Here is a 17,510-nt window from a genome sequence, read left to right on the forward strand (position 1 = left end):
TCTTGTTTAAAAAACAATCAAGAAGACCTGCATTTTTTTTTGTAATGTCTCGTGTGTAATCCTATATTTGCAATAAGTTGAAATTAATAGACTAAAATGAAACAACGATTCACTAAGTAAGTACTACCAGGAAATTGAAAAACAATATTCCTTTAAAGTAAAATTTGGTAAAAATATTTACTCATATCACATTCTCAATAGCAATAATATAATAATATATATATAAATACTCCTGACTCGTATTATTAAATTGTAACTAACTAATCATTCTCATTCATTTTGTGAATTAATAATAATTATTGTATGCTATGTAACTATAGTAAAAACATGAATGTTCCTTAATTTTCATCTTAATATCTTTGTATGTACCATGTTTTTATGCAATAAATGATTTATTTATTTATTTATTTAATAATTTAAACGCTCCTTTATAATTTAAACAAACATCACCATTGTTGTACAAACGTCCTATCATATATCTATTTCTTTCACTCCAACGATACTATAAATATTGATAGAGAAGGACATCCATAGGAAACTAAAGGCAGCAAGCCGCATGATTGATATATCCCATTTGTCAGTGTCAGCCTAATTGAAACATTTCAGTTGCGAAGCCATCGATATCTTTATGGAAAATATTTTGAAGCAATTTAACAATCAAACTTTATATCTGAATGTAACCAAATTATATTTGAGCAAAAAAGCCAATTTCTCTAGGCAAAAGGATCTTAGAGGAACTAAAATGGGCATCTATTAAGCCATGGTTGCTTACCGGGAAGTTGTTTATAAGAGGATTAGCGTACCTTTCGGAAACCTAACCAGAATTAATAAGGATTTTCGTTTACTTCAACCAGAAAAATATATGCTTCACTTATAAGATGTAAATTGTGCTAAGGGACGAATAAAAAACGTTGCTACGCAATGGTCACATTTTTTTTTCATAAGTTTCATTCATAATTAAAGAATTCCCTTTAAATTGAAAATAATGTACAATATTGAAAAAGTACAAAACCTAAAAAGTTTCTAAGTAAAAGGTGAAAATTAAAAAGCAGTTATTATAAAAAAGATTATTGAAATAAGAGTAAAAGAAAGTTAATTAATTTCGTTCTTTCTTTTCTTTCTTTCTTTCTTTCTTTCATTAACGATCTTGTAAAAGGAAACTAGGAACGTTTGCCGTTACATAATAAAGCTTTGTGATACCTTTTCGTTCTGAGAACTGAATTAATGCATTCTGGCTCGACAGTTTTAAATGTAACATAATCAGGGCCTTAGGAATTTTACTCTTTGAATGTTCTGCGCAATTAACTCAGAAGACGAGTTCCTTAGGTTATAAAGTATCACATTTCACGACCTTTTTGTCGCTGATAAAGAGATGTCTCAACTGTATTGGGAACATTTAATTCTATTCAATATTGAGTTTCTTAAGTTTAGTATTGATACGCTACTTGTTGGTGAGAGTTAGAATGTTTTTGTAAACAACAATAATTTACAATACATAGGTATTTTGTATTTTAAGTTATTGTTACCTTAAGCTTTCAGTCAATATTTTCGACATTATGATTGTTACATACTTTATAAGTCTTTATAAGACGACTTTAAACATTGTGGTTTTTCTTTTGAACTCAGTAAGCAAGTATAATAAAAGTCGTACAACATTAGACAATATTTTTTCACTACTTATAAATATTTTCACTGCTTGTAATTTTCCTTTACCTTCAAATTAAATGTAAAATTCTTCACAACAAGAGATAGCCCATCTGATGTAGAGGGCTTTAGAACAAAACATAGGTTATATAACTATATATTTTATGACTATAAAACGTTTCCGGCGGGCGCCGTAAAGCCGTTTGCCGACCATTGTATCTATTGTAAGCGGACTAGACTTTAGAATATATTCCTTTTGACTACACGAATTCAATACTCCTAAGCCTTTACCTATCGCTCTTGGCCTAAATCCTTCAACATTTTCATCATCTAGAGATCATGTATGGGTCAGTTTATTTGAAAAACATAAAACAGGTATAAAAATTAAATAAATAATAAATATTTTAGGACGTTTTTTACACACGGCACGATCTGATCCCATACTAAGCTTTTCACTTGTGTTATGGAAACCAAATGGCTGATAAACATACATATTATAGTATAATTGTTACCGGTCAGTCAGTAAATTCTATTCTTTCTTTGTTTTGATAATAAATCGATAACCTTGGCCTGTTATTCTTGGATTTAAATAGCAATATTAAAATTCAACTCTATACGTTTTCTGTGCCCATAAATATTATGGTAAACCGTAAGTTTTTATTGACTCGTTCGAAAGAGGACATCTTTTGCACACGTTTATGATAGGGCTATCCAACTTGTAAAATGTTGTTAATAATGTTTTCATATTTAGATAAAGTTAAGATTTTCAAATGTAATTAGCAAGAATTTAATTAAAACTATTACAAACTTGATGTAGTTTTCTTGCTTATGTAATTAATAATTATCAAATGTAGTTTTTTTTTGTCTATGATCCCGATATAATATTATATCTTCAAGTAGTTAAAATAAGTTTAACAAGAGTTTTCCGTGGCTGGCAGATGATACTATAGCCTAAAGATCAAGGTTTATAAAGATTACAACAGAAAATCTATTCTAATCTATGCAAAGGAAATTCGACCTTAGGTAGGTACCTATCAAACATAATACTAAATTAAATTACTAGAATTGCCAACCCTGACTTACATACACGCTTGTTTTAGATATTTCGTGGGAAGGAAAACACTCATTTCGTATACATGTGTTTTGTTTGGGTTAAAAACACAATTGATATGTATGGAATATCAACGTATCGACTATCGATAAATAGCCGTCTCTTGTATTTCAAAGTGAAATTCGCACGCGACTGGTGTTTGTATTGACGTTATTGTATTTAATGAGTTTTTTTATTGGTGTGTTACAATTTTACTTCTTTTTACCATTTTTCGATAATTTTTCTATAAAACGAATAATTTAGTTCTACGTTATACTGAGTTTAGTATAACTGTAGATGTTGCTAATTTAGTTACTTTTACTTACCTACTTACAAATAGTATATTATATGATTTTTATAAGTAATGACTGAAACACTTAATGGATGTTAATGTTCTTTCGCAAGCAAATAACTGCCCTTATTCCGAGTGACTACAAAGAAAAAGGTCAATAAAAACTATGATAAAAATAATAATAGTTATGAGAAGTAACCGGTAACTTTTATTTAAATAGAGAATCAAACATTGCTTGTAAATAATATTTGGAATAACAATACGTGTTTATGTATAGTATGGCTATTTTTACTGGTAGGCTTGGATAATGTTTTATTGATAACATTATTACCATTTAAAATTTTATTTATGACCTTTAAAATCGAGATTTTTAAAGGTCATATAGATTTTAAAGATCTGGTTATGTTGTAAATTTTTAGAACGAAAACAGAAATACGGACAAAAACATCAATGGAATGTGGAGTTAATTTTTGAGAAAATAAGTAGCCTATGTTCGAATTTAGTCTTTAACTATTTTTTTTTCAAAATTTCATCACAATCGGTCTTGTGCTTTAGCTAAAGCAGTGAAAATCCCCGGCAGACAGTCCTGCGGTGTTCCCGAACAACTACGACATTAGGGCCTTCAAGAAAAGAGCTTATTTGTCCATAAAAGGCCGGCAAAGCACCTGCAACACTTCTAGTGTTACAAGTGTCTACTGACGGTGGTGACCACTTAACATCAGGTGGCACACCTGCCCCTTTGCTTGCTCTGATATAAAAAAAGACATACAGACGGTCGCGTAGGTCTTATGTAAAACGTAATATTATGATTACTTATTAGTGTATTACACATTAGTGTAGAGAAAACAGCAGACGATTAAGTTACGTTGCACTTTTTTCTAAGTTTTAAGTTTTAAGCATTTACATATTTTCACGTATAGTAAGATGCAAAGTACCTACACAAAAACTCGGTAAATAGTTGAATAAATGTGTCATAACTTAAGGCTGCAGTCTAGCAAAATTGCGTTTTCAACAAGTTATTTGACAATTTTTTCCCGGCTAATGAAATGATAAACTGAATTTTTTTTTCTTGTTTATCAATTAGTGTTATATACGCAATGCGCGTGAATTTTTTCACATTTATAAAGTTACTTTATGTTACCTTAATCAGGCCTTCAAGATAAGTCTCTTTCCCCCAAAGACATTTCGAGCTAAGTTTGTGCACTCACTACGTTGCAACCGATTACAATTTACACAATCTGATCAGCGCATTATTATCCTTATATAGTCGTTATTAAAAACTGCTGAATACAATTGCCGAAAAACTTATGATTTTCTTAATTAGAACGTTATAAATTCATTAAATTTCCCATTTTTTGCCTTACAAAATCTATTGATAAATACTGCTAAAAGTTATTTTTTCCATTAATTTATTCGAGTTGGTTGAAGACCAATGAGTATTAATCCTTTAAAAATTTTTTTTTTGAATTTTGATAATTCTTTAAATATTAAAAAAATATTTAAAATAATTAGGAAAAATCCTAGCGAATTTCTTTAGTCGCGCTCCTTGGGCCGGAGCGTTCTGACGTGTGCTCTACGCTCGATTTTCCTTCATACCGAAGTGAAAGTTGCTCTACTTCATTAAATTTAATATTTTTGTTAATTGATTATTTTTATCTGAGTTTTGTGCAAATATTCGTATTTTTAAACATTTGATTTCGATATGGAAAATAAACGAAAAAAATACGCGTGTAACTACTAGAAAAAAAATTATATTCGAACATAAAGTTAATGAAACCAAATAGATTGCAAAGGTGATTGGCAACAATTTCTTTATTTTACGGGGTGTATATTTCTTTAAAACTAAAGTAAGCTCATAAATTTTCTTATAATATAATTTTTTTGAAGTTCCAAAAATGTTTATTTTTCGTTTGAGAAATACGAAATATAATATAAACTTGTATTGAGAACTTGAACTTCCCAAGTTCATCCGGGGAAATCCCCATACGGGGAAAATGATTTGTTTACTCCAAAATTGATCCGAGGTGTTTTAATTTTTTCTTCTAGTCATTTTCAACGTAGCGGCATGTTGTTTGATTATTAATTTTGTAACTTAAATACAGGGTGTTGGTTTTATATTCTGATCTTACAGACGCGCTGACAAATTTAGTCCGCCATTTCTAGTTTAGTCTACCAACTCTAAGTACCAATATTAAAACGAATGGATTATCATCACATCATCAAAACTCAGATGTAATGGAAGATCACAATAACATAGAAAATTCAGTGGGTGTTGAGAACTAAACAAACAGAAGTAACAGAGACGCGAAGAATAAAAAAAGAGGACGAAAACGATAATTCGTTGATACTTTCCCTTTTCGACGTATTGTTAGGGTACATCACCAATCTGCAAAAAACAAAACTGATGATTCCCAATTGCTGATTAAAAATGAAAAACAAATAATCGACAACAGTGGTGAAAATTTGCTGATCACAATGAAACATCCTTCAGTGGTAGCAGATTTACTCATTTCAAATGTATCGGTGAACAGCGTAAAGGAGAGGAGGACAGGAAAACATTATGAATGTGGATGGTGGATTGTATACAGGGTGTAATCGATAAGTATGTGCAGGCGATTATGACGTTATTATTGCAGGTATCAAAAAACTTAAAACTGATATCGAAATTACTTTACCTAATGAGCAAAATGACAATAATAACTTTTTAAAAGTATAACGAGAAATATCTAAAAAATTTACTTTATACACTCCCATATCAAAAAGGGAAAATGGGACTAGTAGAAGTTAAATGTCTAATTCCGGCAAAAGACATGAATGCGGAAGATGCGGTTAAAAAAAAATTAATATTTGAAATACAATGCAAAAAATAACACTTTTGTCATAGATAAGAATCATGACTATTTTTTCTAAATTCAGGGACAACTAAACGTTGCAGAAGCAGAAGTCTGCTTATTTGCTGTTTTGACTGGAGTGAATAATTCGTTAAAAATAGAATATATAAAAAAGTATGTAACGTTTAGGCAAAATAAAATGATGGACCATTATCAAGATTTTACATAAATTGCCTACTGTCAGAATTGATTGATTCGAGACTTCAGCATTCGATGCCCATCAAGGACCCATCCTATATCATTCAAGCGATTGAAAAAAAAGAGATAAATCCAGTGCAACCTATAAAGCATCAGAATGCTAGCAAAAGATTTATTAGGTTTATCAATATAAATCTATATATTACACATAATATAATAAATCTATAGAAGACGCGAAGACTGACATCCGCGCGGACGGAGTCGCGGGCGGAAGCTAGTCAGAAATAATTATCTTTTGTTTTCATTTGCGTATTTTTCTATTTGATAATTTTTTAACACAAACATTACATTTTTTATTATATACAAAATTTGTTTATCCGTTTTATTAGTTAAACTGAACAACTTTCACTAAGAAACTTAGGTCGAAAAAAATGTATAGAGTTATGCATTTTGTATGGAAAGCTTATTTTTTTATATTTCGTCCAAATTTCTTTGTAAAAGTTGATCAGTTATATAAACATGAAGTTGAAGATAAAAAAAAATCACCCGGTGTAATTTTCACGAAAATTGTTTCAAATTGTCATTTTTGGTACTTATTACGAATATTAAATTATGCATACGAATGATTTAATTTTTAAAAATTAAGTGGAGCAACTTTCCCTTAGTACATTTGTATTATTTACATATAGGATGACAGGATGCATTTGTTTGCACTACTAGACCAAGCCCTTAAGGCATAACAGGACACACCTGTGTGTGGACAATAACGTTCCTTATTACAATGCAATAAGACATAAATAATTTATTCTATTACAACTTTTTCACCTGCAACCTCAAGCCAGGCCATTTTATACCTCATTCAATGGGAATAAGATGTAAAATAACACAGAGAGCTTTGTCCGCATAATAAATAGGTGATCGGCTCATAAAATTCAGTATGGCCGTGCGTGCAAATTCAGTTGTAAATGCTTGGTGATTGATGTGTATTTACGAGACTAAAATAGTTTCATTAATTACGGAAACAGTGCCGATAATGTGGCAATACTGAATGTAGCAGCTGTAATGGTATTAGATTTTGTTTAGCATAAATTCGATCGTCCATTGATAAATTAAAGTTACTTTATGTAGAGAAAAGATTTTGTCTGAAACCTATTCGATAGATTTTAAAGCTACTTTTAACATAAGAAAGCTACTTCTTTAACATAAGTTAAATTTTATTTCCGCCTCCTTGGTACAGCTTGGTTGACGCGTGAGCGTAGAACCGAGGGGTCCTGGGTTCGAGTCCAGGTGGAGATGAAGAAAAAAAATGTCTCGGTCTGGCAGGACACAGAAGGCTGATCACCTACTTGTCCCAGAAGAAAATCGATCAGTGAAACGGATGTATAATGCATCTGGGAACATGGGATTTCACACATTTTATATTTTAAATCCAGGTCAACGCGGGTGAACCAGGGAAAGCGGTTATATTTTTATAACCTGCATAATATTATATAATTATACTGACTCAGGTGTCTGATTCATTTGATAAGTCCTGTGATTCTTATAAGTGTCACATAGAATATATCCAACCCTTCGTAAGTAAAACTAATTCTGTTTATTTAGGTTATAATAATATTATTATGGGAATGTTTGAAAAAGTACCTTACGATTCGCTTTATGTTTTACCCTCGTCACAATTATTTTATTTACTTATTCAGTATTTGATTCGATGTATGTACAAAACCTTTATTCGAGGTATAAACTTTCTGCTAGAAGATTTATTTATTTTTATTTTGTATTTAGACTACACTTTCGAACATAAAGCTATTCATTACCAAAAAAATAAGTTCTTTGCAATATACGCGACAGTAAACTCCTGTATCAAATATATGTAAATCAGTTTGCAAGCAATAAAGAGTCTTTTGCAAACATAATAAAGTGCATTCATCAAGATACGCATGACATACATTACGGTGTATTTACATCAAACGAGCGAATGCTCATTATGTCAAATTCTTTTAGCAGGCGTAGATCATTCTGTCGTTGTTCTTAGTGCATTCGAAAAGATTCTATGACCTAATACAACAACGAATACGATTCGTTAACACTAAAAGATCACGAAAGAATGCTCTTGCTCTAGCTCTATGTTCACTTGATGTAAATGCACCGTTAAACAATGATTTCCAGGTACAATCAATCAGAATGGCTAATATAATTTGAATTTCCAATACGGATTGACTGATCGGAGCAGAGTATAACTACCGTGGTTTCCGAACAAATTAAATAAGCGCGTCACACACGGTGAAGATACTATAATATTTTATGTTAAGATTCTCTGATATAAAATATTACAGTATCTTAAGGTATCCGGTATCAGCGTTCTGACCATCATTTTTCTTTTTGTCATTGCGTACTAAGACCCTTGTAGAACCGCCATCCTGTTACAAATGACCCGAAATTTTGTGTCAGTGTTTCGGGTGTACCTTCACCGTGTGTGACGCGCTTTACCTGTTCAGACAAATAATGATGTATGTAGTTGAAAATATGATACATTACTGTGAAAGATTGGATAGGCATATGGTTGCTGATTTATCAAAAGTAACCATTATAGGTTGAATAATGAATATGATAAATTTACATCCACCACCTAAAATATATATCCATGTGTACACAGACTTCACAAAGTTAGTATGCTTTCATTGGTTTTCGTCTTAACTGTGAAATTCAGCTAAATGTGACTAGGATTTCAGTTTATTATCCCTTTAGGTTTTTAGACAAATACTATAACCACAGGAACAAAAGCTTATAAAAATCCTCTAAAAATCTATAATAACAAAAAGAGGAAAGGTAAGAAAATTCACGAAAATATTATTTATGTCCAATGTCTATTATTTATGATATTTGAAATTGTGTGTCTTCACAAAATAGGCATATAAATGGAATAGTTACAATTGTGCGTAGCGGAAGCTATTTTCAACTGTGTTGAGAATACAAAACTACTTTATGGGAACATTGATTCACGGGAAATCGAAATATTATCACGGTTAAAGAATGTTCCAAAATATTTGACTTTATTTTGATGGTATTTTTATTGTAATTATTGTGCATGCACGTAGGTACATACAGTTAGGTTAGCTACCGAAATAACTGTCTTCCTAAGAGTTTAAACTATCCTATTTCTCAAGTTGGATCGAACTGCACATGGTGTGCGAATTTTATTATAATCGGTTAAGTGGTTTAGGAGTCCATTGAGGACAAACATTGTGACACGAGATTTATATATATTAAGATTAAAATAACATTAAAGCACAGGTTAGATTAAAGCTTAGTTTCCATACAAGATTTGTTTATTTAATAAATAGATAACATTCGGCGAAAAGTTAGGAAAAATGGAGATAAAAGGTAAAGCAAAGAATACATGTGAGTAAGTGGCAACCCAATCTAGTAATGTGTTGATACAGCTAAATAAAACTACCGTTGTTTACTGAATTATATTTACCTTTTTTGTTCTCGTATTTTATCTGTTCGTTTTTAAATATTACTAGCGGTCCGCCCCGGCTTCGCCCGTGGTACATGTTTACGTTTTCTCTACATAAAAACCATCCTCGTACTTCAAGGAATATAATAAAAAAAGAATTATCGAAATCGGTTCAGCCGTTCTCGAGTTATGCGCTTACCAACACATTTTGCGATTCATTTTTATATATAAGAAGATTACTGTGGTTAATATTTTGGTTATACTTTGTGTAATACATAAAAGTTTTTTTAATGGTTGTTAAAAGTCTTTATTTATTTTAAATATCGAAAAATAAAGTAGAATATTAAATATATTGAATAAAAAACGTAACACTAATTTTAAAAATTAAACATTAGTAGGTACCTATATTAATTTAAATATGGCAATAAAATAACTTTCCTGAAAACCATTTCAAATAGACCAGGCTTAAGCTTCTAGGTATTTTATACTTATTACATCAAATCGTTTATAGCTTAATAGTTTAAACTCTATCGATTAGAGTCGAAGTACGCTTAACACGTTGACTGCGGCACAGATATATCTGTACTTTCCATTACTGCGTTACGGGTCGTTTTAAACCTTGTCCTATACCAGACATTGTGGCGGCACGAGGCATATTAAACCCCACCGCCCGTAGGAGATCAAAATCCTTTTTTTGGCGCCAAATAAGACAAAGTGTGCGGCTTTTGTCGTGATTATTATTAACAATGAGTTCATTAACCTAAATCTACCGTCGCCCGTGGTTAGATTAGTTAGTTTAGATTCTATGGGTAAAATAAAATGTGGGGTCTGATGTACCCCATACCGCACTGAACGATAGCAGTTTTTCATATAATTTAGTGATGGGAAAAGAAATATCGACTTTATTTAATTGTATTTATTTATCAAACTTATGGATGTTTTTCATTAAAACAGGCCAAGCAATAATATTTTTTCAGATTTCAGATTTTAGAGTTTCACCACCCGGTTTTTCTTCATCTTCCTCCTTGATTAACTTTTTTCGGCAACGTTTCGACATAATCGGCAGAAGTCGTAATTCGTCGCGTGCTCAGTCTCGAATGTGTTGCACAACACTAACCGCGTGAAGCTAGCTTAGGGTGCGGTACGAGGTTCGCGGGGTACGAGGTTTTCGCAACCTCGTTCCGCACTGTGTTAGAATTTTTATTAGTTCAGTGCGGCACGAGGTCTAAGAAACCCGGTATTAAGATCGGTATACCGTTGAACTAGGAATCAATAGCACATCTCAGATATATAGATATCACTTTCCTACACTGAACCAGATGGAAGTTATGCCTCCCGCACGACAGAGAAGTTCAAGTTTTTTCCTACCGCTATAACGACGAGACACGGACAGGGTGTTTCAAGCCCTGTTTCGCAGCGAACGTGTTAACAGTTTTAAACGTCAGTTTAAATAATCGGGTATAATCGCTTTAAATCGTAATGAAGTGCACTGCTTGGTAAATTATTAAACTCTTGACGAAATCTTAATTTATCCCAAGTTTTATAGTTTTAGAATATTACTTACGTTTTAATTAAAGTTCATTGTGTTCAAGTTCAAATTAAAATCTAGTTAAAAATAGAAGCAAATTAATTAGAATGTAAAATTAGAAGCTTCTTTCAGCTTTCCTTGTGCTCATTTTACTAACGAAAAACGACCATAATATAATAATACTATATTTTATAGTCGTCTGATTTATTATTTAGTACTCTCGAGAAATATTGCATTTGAACTTCCAAATAGGAAAATTTCTGGAATCAATGTACCGAATCAAAAAGTTATGCTGCAGTAGTAAGCTCAATTTCTAATGTAGACTATATCTTTAATAAGAGATTTCGAGCCTCAGCGAGCACCCACTCGAAAAAATACATGTAATATCTAAACCTTTGTAAATACATTTTATAAGCATAATAAAGTTAATATAAGATCATGTACAGTAAACGGTAATTACGTTACAAAAAGCTACCTGAAAGGACTTCACGTCAAACATTTCGTGTTCCGGAAACCAATTGAGGGTCACAGTATAAATAATTCAGTACACTAACACAGTACTGAACTAAGCGGACAAGGGTTATTTATCGTAATGGATGAATTGTAGATAAGGGATAAACGGTCAGTCATTGCTTTATTTAGTTTCTGATTCGACAATCTCGAATGTGACTAGGCGCTTAAGAAAAATGGTTTATTATTTGTATAAATACAAACTGAATTCCATATTACAGACGTTCTTTAGCCTTTTATATTGTTAAACTTTGGAATAAACTATCTGAATTAGTATGCATGTACCTACGAACATCGCCAACAAATTCATCCGTAAAATATTACGTAGAAGATTTTAGGGCATGTTTATTATAGTTAAGGGAAAACTCAACAAAATATTTAAATTATCCTACCGCTCCGATATTACAATTATTATCTAATTAATTATAAAAAAAGGCTTTTCTATTACCCCATAAGAGACCAATAAAAAGATGTAATATACAGTGACGCACGTTACCTTAACCTTTTCGTGCGAAGAGAAATTACAAACAAGACTAACAACTTTATGTGGTGTCGATATCAAGAGTATTTCTTTCAGAATAACGAAATACAATTATTGAACTTTCTTCAAAAGTTATTATAGATACGTTACACGAAAATATCAAGAAAAACTTTGATTTTAAGGTACCTAGGTATAACAAAGCTTTGTGATATATTAATATAAAACAAAGGTTTGGAGGCTAAGTGAAGAAACTCTTTGAAGGATTTTCGGTAAAATTCAAGGACAATTTCATGTTTAGCGTGTCTGAAAATGTTTGCGACAAAGTTATTACAGTTTCTGGGCGTTGTAGGATTTGTGGCCGGTGTGATATTTTTTAATGTCTTTTTTCTGTCTAACGTATTTTCTTTTTTTTTAATGTTATCAAAAATATTGATGTATTTGATCAATAATATGCATAATAGCATGAGTTTATAACAACTGTATCCAATAATCTACATTACATGAATAATAGTTAGGTACTGTTCTAATGAAATATTTTAAAAAACAGTGCATTCAAGGTTGGTCGGTATGCAACGTTTTTCAAAGGTTAGTAAATTCCGTAATGTAGATAAAATAATGTATAATATGTTTTTTTTTTGTTATATTGATGGAGTATATTTTAAGCGATAAAAGGTTTTTAAAATAATTACTGTTTTTATAAAGTAATTCTAAAAATACTATTTCGTAAAAACATCAATTAGCCCCCAAATTCGCCATGTTTCTTAGCACAAAAGAAGACATTACGTTATCATTTTCTTTGTTATTTAAGTAAATTATTTCATACTTCTAGGAACCAGTAGTCAAAGTAATTATAATAACAGACATTTCACGAAAAATATACTGAAACAAAAAAAATGAGATATTAATTATTCAAGTAGATTTATAATGTACTGAACTTATGAGAATATTTAATGTGTAGGCAAATTAATGCTAAGGTTTTCGATATTACATTCCAAATTAACTCTAGCTAAATTTTCAATTGATGATATTTAACATAAGAAATTCTCTGTACGGCTGAATTGAGTTACAAAAATTATCTACGTACAACATAAGTGTTTATGTACATTAAAAATTAATTCATAAATATAATTATTTTATGAACTCTCTTGAGTTCTAGATGAGGTTTTGATAACATTATTATAGGTACTTAATTTAATTATTGTTTAAAATATATCAACTTGTAACATTTCTCCGCAGTTTTTTATTATATAGATAATAATCTCAATTTATCTCAGAAATTTCAGAAATTAATGTAACAAACAATTGTGTTACCTAATAATAATTAAAAGGGACACATCTATTTATGTTTCTGTCAGGAAGAACGTCACCTTTCAGGGATAATTTAAATTATTCATAATGACCTACAACCTCCGAACTAATCCGACAGATTGCGTGGAATTTTCTCTAAATCGTATTCTATAATAAGTCTAAGGTAGCTAAGGTCTAAGGTCTATATAATAAATTAGCGGTCCGCCCCGGCTTCGCCCGTGGTACCTACATTTTTAAACTATCCTATCTCTCAAGTTGGAACGAACTCCACATGGTGTGTGAATTTTATTATAATCGGTTAAGTGGTTTAGGAGTCCATTGAGGACAAACATTGTGACACGAGATTTATATATATTAAGATATTATCATATGATGTGGTTATTTGGTGTCAGACTTCTAAAATGTCATTTTTATATCTGTGTTCCTAGATGTGTTTTATCTAGTTGAAATTTGTTTTGAAAAAGTTATGTTCAATTTATTTATATCAATATTATGAAAATTAGGGAGGAACTTTAGCTGTCGGCTGTATTCAAAAAATAAATCAAGACTGTAGGTTTGTCCTGTAATATGTCCAAAAAACGTGATGTGAGAAGTGAGATCTTTATGAGGAGCTCTACGCCGTGCTTAAAAACAGATAGATAAAAATAATTAAATTTAAAATTCACTGTTTATTTTTAAACATATAAAACTCGCGCAAAATAAAAAAAAATTAGACATAAATAAGACAAGTAACAATACTCACCATGCTATGACCACTGCGACTGCGCAGGCTGAGCCTCATCTTCCAGTCACGCTTGGACGCGTGCCCCTCCGAGCTGTACGATCGCTTCATAGGCAACGACATTGTCACTAGTTCATAATGCGTCTCTATCGCGAACCACACTTATACCACTAACACTTAGTCAACTACATCTTATTTACTGTACAACACCAAGAAGAGGAAAGTTTCAAGTTTATGTAATGTCTAAATTAAACACTAGAACTACGTATAGATGAAGGGAGGTGCGCAGGGGGATATCTGAAACAAAAAAAATAATGTTAGTTCATTGGTTATTTGAATTTGTGAATGCAAGAGAATCTAATATATATTATAAAGGCGAAAGTTTGTAAGGATGTATGGATGTATGGATGTTTGTTACTCTTTCACGTAAAAACTACTGAACCGATTACAATGAAATTTAGCACACATATAAAGGGTAACTTGGATTAACACATAGGATAGTTTTTATCCCGGAAATCCCACGGGAACGGGAACTATGCGGGTTTTCCTTTGCAAACGCGGGCGAAGCCGCGGGCGGAAATCTAGTAATTGATAATTGCAGTGCTAAGAATTTAACTACAATTTTAATGTTTGCTTTCGATGTACCTAGGAAACATAAAATAATTGGGGGGTCGGCCGAGGAAAGCGCGTGTGACGTCATTTTCCTAAACTTAGCCCCGTCCAACGGACCTGACGACTAACCGTGCTGCTTCGCGCAGCAATTGCTTCGCGAGGCTGCTTGCCCTATGTTGACCTGGCTAATGAATAAACATCACAAAGTAGGTAATGGCGATTATGCCCGTCGATGTTATTCATCATATTGATGCATGAGTCACAACCAATTTAATCTATGCACTTATGGCCCGCTTTATAATATAGTAGTTGACTGAATTACCACAGTCCATTTAGAAATTAGGTCCTTAATGAGCTGTGATTGGTGGGAACATGTTTTCAACGACATAATAACGTATAATTTATTCGCAAATATGAAATTGTACATAGATGAGGTATAATAAACAACACTTAATGATGTATGTGACAAAGGAAATTGTATGATATTCTTTAACGCTATTTCAGTAGTTAATTTAGTAATTAGTACTGACTCATTGCATTTTTACAGTCACGTGATCGCCTCTTAAAATCAGTGCAGTAATACATAGTAATGAATGGTTTCTGTTTTGCTGACGGGGAGTCCTTTTTGCCTCCATTGCTATTTTTCTTTTTTCTGTGCTGTGTGTTAGATTATAAAGATATATATTATGTATTTTTTACATGGTGGCAAATTATGAGATGGCAATAATTTATATGATTCTGATGGATAGATTGATTACGCTTGACATACTTATAGGTTTGAATGAAAATAACCGATTAATTACTATAAAGTCACGTTTGAAACCTTATACCAATTATAATTATTCTTGTGCGGCTATAAGTTTAAAGAGTAGAAGTTTTCCACTTAATAAATAGCAGTGATTGCTTTTATTAATAACTAGCCGCTCCACGCGGTTTCACCCCCGTGGCTCCTCTCCTGTTGGTCGTAGCGTGATGGTATATAGCCTATAGCCTTCCTCGATAAATGAGCTATCTTACACCGAAAGAATTTTTCAAATCGGACCAGTAGTTCCCGAGATTAGCGCGTTCAAACAAACAAACAAACTCTTCAGCTTTATAATATTAGTATAGGTTCCCTTTACATATTTGTATTATAATTGTATAGTTAACATAAATTCGAGCTGTCTAAAGCAAAAAGACATTAAAAATTCAATCCTGATGTGGGATTTGTTTTTCGCTGAAACGTAGTCGTGAGTGGCATAATTGTCGTTTGAAAAATTGCGTAACAAAAGAAACTTTTAACTTACAGGTAAAAACAAAATAACTTTTTGTTAATATGTAATTTGGATTTATAGAATTCACACGTTGGTAATTTTAATCCCGCGGCTTCGCTCATGTATCTAGTCAAATAAAATTCCCATGAAAATTAGATATTGCACCGCGATTTCAAGTGCAGCCAATATCACCAGCCTCCTAATAATGTAACTTCTACACAAAATCGTATTATAAATAACTAGTCGTCCGCCCCGGCTTCGCCCGTGGTAGTTGGTACATATTTCGCAATAAAAGGTAGCCTATGTCCTTTCTCGGGTAGGTATCAAAATATCTCCATACCAAATTTCATGCAAATTGTTTCAGTAGTTTAGGCGTGATTGAGTAACAGACAGACAGACAGAGTTACTTTCGCATTTATAATATTAGTATGGATTACATAGAGACGACAAACAAATAAACAAACACCCTTTTGAATTTTTAATATTTTATAGTTCGGTAGAGCCATTTTGGACCCTCTTAGATAGTTTATAAGATGAATACAAAAAATAAAAATATACATAAAAAACCGGCCAAGTGCGATTCGTACGTGCGCACGAAGGGTTCCGTATTATGGGGACCCATTAATATATTTTTTTTTTATTTTTTGTATTTTTTGTCATTCATTCCAGCCTTTCAGGACGTCCACTGCAGGACATAGGTCTCCCCCAAAGATTTCCATAACGACCGATCACCAGCAGCCTGACTCCAGCGGCTCCCCGCCACTTTGATCAGATCGTCTGTCCATCTTGTTGAAGGCCGTCCCACACTGCGACGTCCTGTTCCTGTCCATTTTTTGTTATAGTGGCAACGGAAATACATCATTTGTGAAAATTTCAGCTTTCCCTAAAAAACTGTTTCATATTGTACCTAAAAATAAAGTACCAATATACTGAAACCATTTCATTGACATAACAATAAATTAATAAATTTTGTTAGAATCTCTTCGCATCTGATCAATTAGGTAATGAAGTTATAGCTACCCGCAACATTATCAAGATTTATATCTTATTGAAACGTTGTCGCTACACCACCCTAATCCAATCATTCCGATCCCAATGAAAGGTAGTTTAAGAATAATCTCATTTCCTTTCTAGTAAATGTATTTGTAGATGATTTTTTTTTCAAACTCAAACTCAAACATTTATTTATTCAATTAGACTTCTTCGAGAAGCACTATTGGCACTATTAGGCTATGATTAGGCAAATAGTTAATCAAGTTTAATTGAGAACATTGTTTTCGTAATTTTAGTGTTTTATTTTTGAAATACAAAGGTATTTCAAAAATAAAATAGGTATCTATGTTTTTAATATCCCATAATATTTATTATCTAAAGATATAATATATTAATGTTTTAATAAATAATTATTAGCGGAAGTCCGTAAGTCCGAAGTTTTAGAAAGGTTCTCAATTTTTAATTACATTTTAATAGGAAGTTGTATCCTTCAATAATTCCATTTTTGTATTGTTATAAAAATACTAGCGGTCCGCCCCGGCATCGCCCGTGGTACATATGAAAAATAGATGTTGGCCGATTCTCAGACTTA

The 17,510-nt window shown here is 31.9% G+C and overlaps 1 protein-coding gene across 2 annotated transcripts in view; it reads right to left on the reverse strand.

The window, feature by feature from the left end:
- LOC149911331 (adenylate cyclase type 6) overlaps window positions 1-14,313 on the reverse strand; it is a 138,050-nt gene extending 123,737 nt beyond the window's left edge. For both annotated transcript variants that reach the window (XM_090105416.1, XM_090105407.1), the window contains exon 1: window positions 14,082-14,313. In XM_090105416.1, coding sequence (XP_089961542.1) covers window positions 14,082-14,183 — 102 coding nt within the window. In that variant the 5' untranslated portion in view covers window positions 14,184-14,313. The remainder of the gene's footprint in view (window positions 1-14,081) is intronic.
- Between the last annotated feature and the right edge of the window lie 3,197 nt (window positions 14,314-17,510).

The sequence above is a fragment of the Colias eurytheme genome, chromosome 1, assembly GCF_061535395.1.
Source record: "Colias eurytheme isolate Ceu_HAF_F1 chromosome 1, ilColEury1 Martin Lab GWU primary, whole genome shotgun sequence".
Taxonomy (NCBI): Eukaryota; Metazoa; Arthropoda; class Insecta; order Lepidoptera; family Pieridae; genus Colias; species Colias eurytheme.